This window comes from Eimeria tenella, genomic scaffold (genome assembly GCF_000499545.2).
Source record: "Eimeria tenella Houghton genomic scaffold, Eth_scaff417, whole genome shotgun sequence".
NCBI lineage: Eukaryota > Apicomplexa > Conoidasida > Eucoccidiorida > Eimeriidae > Eimeria > Eimeria tenella.
In genome coordinates this window covers 1-8,257 of record NW_013545085.1, presented here as the reverse complement: position 1 = coordinate 8,257, position 8,257 = coordinate 1, and the positions used below count along the sequence as shown (strand labels likewise).

Here is an 8,257-nt window from a genome sequence, read left to right as displayed (position 1 = left end):
GCTGCAGCCTTTGCGTGGCAGCCGCTGCTGCAGCTACTGCTGCCAGCGCTGTCCTGCTACTGCTGCAGCGGGAGCTGCAGCTGCAGCAGCGGGACCTGCAGCTGCGGCAGCGGGAGCTTCATGAGCGGCAGTGGGATCGTCAACAGCAGCAGCGAATTAAACCTCAGCAGCACAACAGCAACAGCATGTGCCACAGGAGCAACTGCAGCTGCAGCAGGTCCGTTACTGTGAGCCTCAGCAGCAGCAACAGCAGCAACTGCAGCAGAAGCACCAGCAGCAGCCCTGCCCACATTTACAAGTTCCTAAGTTGTCAATTGCAGTTTAAAAATTATATTTAAAATTATTTTAGTGATAAGAAGAATGAAAAGGACCTCTTGGCTGCTGCTGCTGTGGGGCCGACACAAGGCTCGGGGGCCCACCAGCTCAACTGCTGCTGCTGCTGCTGCTGCTGCTGCTGCTTATGGCCTGCTACAGCAGCAGCTGTTCTTCTAGGTCAATTATAACTTGAAGGTTCTGAGAGATCCTGTGGGTTCAGCTGCTGCTGCTGCTGCTGCTGCTGCTGCTGCTGCTGCTGTCCAACTGAGGCCCCCATAAGGCTCCAGCCGGTCGACCACCATGCTGCAGCACGTTACGACTACGCAGCAGCAAGCTGCTGCTCCTCCTCCTCCTTCTGCTACTGCTGCTGCTGCTTCTGCCGCTGCTGCTGATCCTGCTGCTGCTGCACTCCAAGAGAGGAACGAAGGCGCTGCGGGAACGGCCCTTGGAGCGGATCCAGCTGCTCCCTCTGCTGCTGAGCCAGCAGCAGAAGCAGCAGCAGCAGCAAAAACACTAAATGCGCAGCAGGAAGCAGATGCAGCAGCAACAGAAGCAGAAGGCCCTGCGGCAGCAACAGAGTGCCCTTCGGCAGTAACAGCGTCAATGGCAGCCTCAGGGCAGCAGCTGCAGGCCTCGCAGCAAGCAGCTACTGCTGAACTGTCCGCAGCAGCAACAACAGGAGCAGCAGCAACAGCACCAGGAGCGTCCGCTCCTGCGCCCCTAGCTGCTTTAAATGGAGCAGCACCAGCAGCAACAGTAGGAACAGCAGCAGCCGCTGCAGCAATAGCTACGGCAGCAACAGCTACAGCAACGACAGCTGCAGCGGCAACGGCAGCTGCAGCAGCAACAGCTCCAGCAACGGCACCAGCCGCTGCCCCAGCAGCAGCAGCAGCAGCAGCAGCACCAGCAACACCACCTCCTGCTCCTGCCGCTGCAGCAGCGGCAGCAACACCGCCCCCTGCTCCTGCTGCAGCAAATTCGCCTTTTTCTGCGGCGTCAGCACGTGCAGCAAGGCCAGTTCTGCCTGCGAGCAGCAGCAGCAACAGCAGCAGCAGCAGCAGCATCACCTGCAGCAGCCTTCGGGAGGCACTTGAGAAGGAAATTGTAATAGACGGAGAGACAGAGATAGATGATCTGATTGTAGCGGCTCATGTGGCTCAGGTGTGCTGCTGCTGCTGCTGCTGCTGCTGTCATTGCTGTCGCTGCGTCTTATGTTGGGGATTTGTTGCCTCAGGATTACCTAGGTTTATCGCACTTTTGCTGCTGCTGCTGTCGCTTCTATTAGTTGTTGCTGCTGCCACGTCTTGCTGCGTCTTGCTGCGGCAGCTCCGTGTTGCTGCTGCTACGTGTTGCTGCTGCTGCACCCTTGCAGGCCGACGCATTGCTGCTGCAGCAGCTGCAGCTAGCTGACCCCATTCAATCAAAGCTCCGCCAGCGCCCGCCTGCTGCTGCTGCCCGTCGCAGCAGCAACAGCAGCAGCAGCGACAGTAGCGACAGCGAGAGCGAAGCAGCTGCAACAGCCCCTTCAAAAGCAGCAGCAGCAGCAGCAGCAAACGGTAGCCTAGCAGCAGAGGGAGCGCTTGAGCAGCAGCGACAGCTGCTGCAGCAATGGGATCCGATGCAGGCAGAAGGAACTGCAGCAGCAGCTGATGGAGGCGCACCAGCACCAGGCGCAGCAGCAGCAGCAGAAGGGGCAGCAACAAAGGCAGCAGCAGCAGCAACACCAGCAGCAACAGCAGCAGCTGGAGAGGCGATGGATGCTGACTGCTGCAGCGAAGAAGAGGACGGCGGAAGCGCCACAAAGGAGGAGCTGCGCTCACTCATACAAGTAAGAAGCTGCTGCTGCTGCTGTTGCTGCTGCCGTTGCTGCTGCTGCTGCTGCTGCTGCTTGTCCCCACGTTGGCGACTGCCGTAGCTCAGTTCGATGGTGGGTGATGCTTTCGCTGCTGCTGCTGCTGCTAGCGGCTTGCACGAGTCGCACCTCCTCTTTTGCTGCTGCTGTTGCTGTTGCTGCTGCTGCTGCTATTTCTGCTGCTGCTGCTATTGCTGCTGCTGCTTTTGCTGCTGCTGCTGCTGCTGCAGCCCATCGAGGTCGCGGGGCTGCCGCAGTTTGTCCCTGAGGGGGGGGAGCTGCTGCGCTGCGGGCGGGTGGAGTCTGTCTTGGGGGAGGCTCTTTGCATAAAAGCAGAACAAGTAAATTAATTTAATTAGTTTAATTAATTAGATTGAATTAATCTAATTAATTTAATTAATTTAATTATAAATAAATGTTATTTTGTTTCAAGTGCTTGAGGAAAGAAAGACGGAAAAACGGCAAGTGGAGAGGCAGCTCGAAGCTGCTGCAGCAGAGAGCAGCAGGCGACGCAGCACACTGCCTCTCTTTTGCTGCTGCTGCAGTTGCTGCATCTGCTGCTGCTGCTGCTGCATCTGCTGCTGTTGCTGCTGCTGCTGCAGGGTTCAAACCCGATGGACTTGGGCTCTGTGGTTTGCCTGCCAGACCGCCGTATTTTGGGGGTGGTGAGCCTGCGGCTAGACAGCAGCACAGCTAGCTAGCTAGCCAGCTACCTAGCTGATTTGTCAGCTAGCTAGCTAGCTAGCTAGCTGATTTGCTAGCTAGCTAGCTAGCCAGCTAGCTGATTTGCTAGCTGATTTGCTAGCTAGCTAGCTGGCTAGCTAGCTGGCTAGCTGATTAGCTAGCTAGCTAGATAGCTAGCTAGCTGTCAGGTAGCTGCAGCTAGCTGGCCGAGTAGCTAGGCAGCTAGCCATGTGCTTATCGAGACTCACGAGCCTAGCTAGCTAGCCGCCCGTCTTTCTAGCTAGCTAGCTGCGTAGCTTTATCAGCTGGCTAGCTAGTCGGCTCTGTAATAAGTCGGCTAGCTAGCTGCTTTAGTGATAAGCTAGCTAGCGTTAGCTAGCTAGCTAGCTAGCTAGTTAGCTAGCTAGCTAGCTACGTGATGAACCCGCTACCTCGCTGCCTGGCTCTGTAGCAAGTTAGCTAGCTGGCTAGCCAGGTAACTTGGCTAGCTAGATAGCCATTCAGCAGGCTGGGCAGCTAGCTAGCTAGCTGGCTAGCATGTAGCTCCCCCCGCTGCTGCTGCTGCTGCTGCTGCTGCTGCAGGTGGCTGACACCTTCGGGCCCACGGCGTCGCCGTTTTATGTGGTGTACGTACAGCAGGAGGTCTTGGCTGCAGCAGCAGGCAGCCTCAAGCCGGTGAGTTTTATTTGCTTCGACTTCGCGCTGTTTTGCTGCTGCTGCAATGCTTTTCTGCTGCTCTGCTGCTGCTGCTGCTGCTGCAGGGTGTGGAGGTGATGTGCGACGTTGCGCATGCCTCCTTCCTTCTAGACCAGCAGGGGAAGGCGCTGGACTACCTGCACTCTAGGTGAGCTCTGCTGCTGCTGCTGCTGTTGCTGCTGCACCCAGGTGCAGCAGCTATGTATGAAGCAGCAGCAGGTTCTTGCCACTCATTGTCTCAGTAGCAGCACTCACGGCTATTGCGGCTACACAATTTGCTGCTCTTTTTGCTGTTGTTATCTGGTTTGCTGCTGCTGTGCTGCTGCTGCAGCAGCGGGCCCTATAACGGGCATCCTGATGATGGCGGCTGGGAAGACGACTCGGAGGATGATGATGAGCAGCAGCAGCAGCAACAAACCCAGCAGCAGCAGCAACAGCAGCAGCAGCAGCAGCAACGCAGAGGGAAGGCAGCTCCAGCACAGCAGCATTATGGCGAAGCTGGCAGCACTGCTTCGAAGCAGCAGCAGCAGCAGGGAGGCAAAAGAGTGCGCTCGCGCAAGGGGAGGGCGCAGCAGCAGCAAGAGCACCAGCAGCAGCAGCAGCAGCACCTACAGCAGCAGCAGCAGCAGCCTGTCGGCGCACACGCTTTCATTCGTTCGCCGCCTTGGCAGCAACAGCAGATGCAGCAGCATGCTGCGATCCCCCCGCCGCCGCCGCCGCTGCCCTCGCAGGGGCATTATCTGCAGCAGCAGCAGCAGTACATGCAGCAGCAGCAGCAGGTGGCGCCACAGTTCATGCAGCAGCAGCAGCAGCAACAGATGCAGTACCAGCGGCAGTGCCAGCCTCCTCAGCCGCCGCCATACTCGACGCAGCAGCACCAAGGGGGTTTAGTGCAGCATCCGCAGCAACACGGCTATCCACTGCAGCAGCAGCAGCAGCCTCAGGCCTATATGCAGCAGCAGCAGCAGCAGCCACAGGCCTACATGCAGCAGCAGCAGCAGCCACAGGCCTACATGCAACAGCAGCAGCAGCAGCCCCAGGCTTACGTGCAGCAGCAGGTGCCGCAGCAGCAGGCCTACGTCCAGCAGCAGCCGCAGCAGCAGGTCTACCTCCAGCAGCAGCCGCAGCAGCAGCCTTACTGGCAGTAGCAGCAGCAGCAGCTCCTCGGAAGCAGATAGTACATCAGCTCTGCGGCCTTCTCCGTTGGAAATCGGATGCCGTAGCCGCCACAGCAGCAGCAGCTGCAGCAGCAGCAGCAGCGTGCCTCTCCCTGCTGCTCTTGAGCAGAGAGAGCCTAAAGTAGAGTACCTCTTTAGCTAGCTAGCTATCTATGAAACAGCCGCAGATAGCTAGCTAGCTACCTAGCTAGCTAGTTCGGCTGCTGCAGAGCGGCCGTGGCCTTCTGCAAGCGGCTTCTGCATGCGCTGCAGCAGCCGCAGCAGCTGCAGCACCCGCAGCAGCGGCAGCAGCCGCCGCAGCTGCAGCAGCTGCAGCAGCTGCAGCACCCGCAGCAGCTGCAGCAGCTGCTGCTGGGGGCTGGCGAGTGTTTGCTGCTTAGCTTTGCTGCTCAGGTTTGTCTTGGTTAGGCTTTGGGGGCGGAGCAGCCGCAGCTGAGGTGTATAGGCAGCTCTGGCCCTCGCGCAGCAGGCCTTTTTTGTTTTGTTGATTTTCATTATTTAGTTTTGTTATTTCAATTTTAATTTTATTATCTTTTCTCTAGAAAATAAAAGAAGGCGCAGCAGCGGGGGCCCCTCAAAGCAGCGGGCTGCTGGGGGCCCCGCTGCAGCAGCAGCAGCAATAGTGAAGGCCCCTAGGCGGCAAAGCAGCACTGTCCCTCATGCTGCTGCTGCTGCTGCCGCGCAGCCGCCATGGAGGGCTGTGGCTACTGCTGCTGCAGCGGTAGTTGCTGCAGCGGTAGTTGCTGCTGCAGCAGCAGCTGGACCTGTTGGTCACCAGCAAGTGCGGCAGCTGCTGCTGAACCTCAGCAGCAGCAGTTGCTGCTGCTACCGCACAGGCCAGCAGCAACAGCTGTTGCTGCTGCTGCTGCAGGGTGGCAGCAGCCGTTTCTGCTGCAGCCAAGACAGCTACACACTTTTGCTAGTCCCAGCTAACACACAAAGACATATTACATTTGAGATGTCAGCGGCTGTACTCAGCGCAGCAGCAGCAGCAAGGGTAACAGCAGCAGCAGCAGTGACAGCAGCCGCAGCAGCAGCAGACATGACACGGCCAAGAATGGAGTCACGTTGGGGCGAGCACTCTGAGATGGCTCACAGCAGCAAATAAAATAATACTTTTCTTTTATTTATTCTTAACTTTCCAATTTGTTGCTTCATTCCTTTGCCCACACTTCGAACGAGCAGCGGGGCTGCATGCAGCAGCAGCAGCTGCTGCTGCTGTGGCTGCTGCAGCAGCCGCAGCAGCTTGTTTAACGCCGCCGGCTTCCCCAAAACTGTCCTGAGTCTCGTCTTTGCTTTAGATTCCCTTTCATCCCCCGAGACTTAGCTGTTTCGGGACCTACTCGAAGCCTGTGTGCCGTTGTTGTTGCTGCTGCTGCTGCTGCTGCTGCTGCTGGGTCTTTGAGAATGGCATCCTCCGCGGCTGGCGCCGTTGGCGCTGCTGCGGCGCAGAAAGCCGCTGCAGCAGCAGCAGCAGCAGCAGCAGCAGTCAAGGAGAGCGCGCGCATGCTGCGGTGGCAGAAAGCCCTGGCAGCAGCAGCAGCAGAAGGCTACAAGAGTGCTACACTGCCGCAGGGCAAAGCCACTTTGGTTCCCACTGTGTGTCCACCTGAAGGCAGCAGCGACAGCAGCAGCAGCAGCAGCAGCGACAGCAGCAGCAGCAGCAGCAGCAAGACGAAAGTCGTATTTGAAGGCAGATACACCAACTTCTCCCTGGGACATATTTGGGACAAGTATAATTTCCTGCAGTCCCATTTGCTGCTGCAGGAGGCCTTGCTGCTGCAGCAGGGGCAGCAGCCAGATTTGCTGCAGCCCGAACACGAGCTGCAGCTAAGACCAGTGGTCAGTTTGGGCCTGGACAAGCCCAAGAAAGGGCCCCTGGACAACGTGGACTGACTGCAGCAGCAGCAGCAGCAGTAGCAGCAGCAGCAGTAGCAGTAGCAGCAGCAGCAGCTGTAGCAGCAGCAGAAGGATTCATGGGACCTAGCAGGGGGCTGCACGGCATGCAGCAGCCGGTGCTGCACAGCATGAAGCAGCCGCTGCAACACCAGCAAGTTTGTTGGAGAGACGGTGCTGCTGCTGCTGCAGCTGCTGCTGCTGCTGTGCCCCTTCTGGCTGCAGGAGTAGCAGCTGCAGCACTACGTGCTGCAGCATCACCTGTGCTGCGGCCTCGCTGGCAGCAGCAGCACCACCTGCTGCAGCAGTTATAGTGCCACAAAGCTTTGCTGCTGCATTTGTCCAGCTAAACACCAAACGATAAGTTCTTTTTCAGTTGCTGCTGCTGCCACTGTTGCGGGCGCCGGTGCAGTTTGCTGCTGCTGCTGCCGCTACTGCTGCATGCGGTATGGCTGCTGCTGCCGCCTCTGCTGCACTTGCAGTTTGTACTTCCGCTGCTGCTGCTGCTGCTGCTGTGTTCGGTGTGCCTGCTGCAAGTGCTGCTGAGGACTTCAACAACAGCTACCTATGCTGCTGCTGCTGCTGCTGGCAGCGGCAGCAGCAAACGCCAAGGACAATCAGACTAATCCCTCTACACTTACGAAAAGCCAACGGCATTCAGCAAAGTTCAAATGCTGCCGCAGCTTCTGCTGCAGCTGCCATAGTTGCTGCAGCTGCTGTTGCTGCAGCCGCTATAGCCCGTGCTGCAGCTGCTACAGCCGCTGTTGCAGCTGCTACAGCTGCTGCAGCAGCAGCAGCTGCTTGGCTGTGCAGATAAACCTGAATGTAGCGTGCGCGGCCACTGTCACTTGCAGCGTGTGCTGCGTTTGTTGCTGCTGCAGCAGCAGCAGCCGTTGCTGCTGCTGCTGCAGCTGCTGGTCCTTAGTTCTTGCTGCTGTATTCTTTGTAGAGCTGCAGCAGCGACTGGGGCGTGCGGGGCTGTACGCGTTGCAGAGCCGCCTCCAGGTGCCGCATCCGCAGCGCCAGCAGCCCCTCCTGCTGCTGCTGCTGCTGCTGCTGCTGCTGCTGCTGGGAGTCCACGCAGCCAGCAATATGTTCCCTAATTGCTTCCAGTGCTGCTTCCTTGCAAATCATAACGATCTCAGCGCCGCTGTAGCCGGCTGTACGTGCACTGAGCCACTCTGCCACAGCAGCAGGGGCGGCCACCGGGCTTTGCTGCTGCTGCTGCTGCTGCTGCTGCAGCCCGTCAGTGAGCCCGTCTTCCCTTTTCGGGTTCGCACAAGCTGTGTGTTCTTGCTTGTGAGCAGCAGCAGCTTCTCCCGGAGGCCCTGCCGCAGCAGTTTCTCCCGCACCCCCACCATCACCACCATCAGCAGCAGCAGCAGCAGCTGCTGCTGCTGCTGCTGCTGTGGGGTGAATGGGCACGTGCCTGAGGGTGTTGAAGGCGATCTGCTGCCGCGCCTGCGGGTCCGGCAGCTGTACGTACACCAGACGGTCCAGCCGCCCCGGCCGCAGCAGCGCAGCATCGAGCAGATCGGGGCGGTTTGTTGCTGCCAGCACAACCACTGAAGTGTGGGGCCCGATGCCATCCATTTCCGTCAGCAGCTGCGACAGCACCGGCGTCTCCACCTGCAGC

General features: G+C 58.6%; 4 protein-coding genes across 4 annotated transcripts; 3 read left to right on the top strand and 1 right to left on the bottom strand.

The window, feature by feature from the left end:
* Positions 1–615: 615 nt before the first annotated feature.
* Positions 616–4,695, top strand: ETH_00034335 (uncharacterized protein; the record flags this gene model as incomplete). Its single annotated transcript, XM_013379923.1, has 7 exons — positions 616–1,476; positions 1,688–2,143; positions 2,398–2,508; positions 2,770–2,832; positions 3,434–3,526; positions 3,613–3,695; positions 3,879–4,695. The coding sequence occupies 7 exons, from the start codon at positions 616–618 to the stop codon at positions 4,693–4,695; spliced, it is 2,484 nt and encodes an 827-aa protein (XP_013235377.1).
* Positions 4,696–6,132: 1,437 nt separating this feature from the next.
* On the top strand, positions 6,133–6,621 carry ETH_00034330 (uncharacterized protein; the record flags this gene model as incomplete). Its single annotated transcript, XM_013379922.1, has 1 exon — positions 6,133–6,621. The coding sequence occupies one exon, from the start codon at positions 6,133–6,135 to the stop codon at positions 6,619–6,621; it is 489 nt and encodes a 162-aa protein (XP_013235376.1).
* Positions 6,622–6,701: 80 nt separating this feature from the next.
* On the top strand, positions 6,702–6,935 carry ETH_00034325 (uncharacterized protein; the record flags this gene model as incomplete). The annotated part of the gene is made up of 1 exon (XM_013379921.1): positions 6,702–6,935. One exon carries the CDS (start codon positions 6,702–6,704, stop codon positions 6,933–6,935), a length of 234 nt encoding a protein of 77 aa, XP_013235375.1.
* Positions 6,936–7,542: 607 nt separating this feature from the next.
* On the bottom strand, positions 7,543–8,214 carry ETH_00034320 (uncharacterized protein; the record flags this gene model as incomplete). Its single annotated transcript, XM_013379920.1, has 1 exon — positions 7,543–8,214. One exon carries the CDS (start codon positions 8,212–8,214, stop codon positions 7,543–7,545), a length of 672 nt encoding a protein of 223 aa, XP_013235374.1.
* Positions 8,215–8,257: the final 43 nt, after the last annotated feature.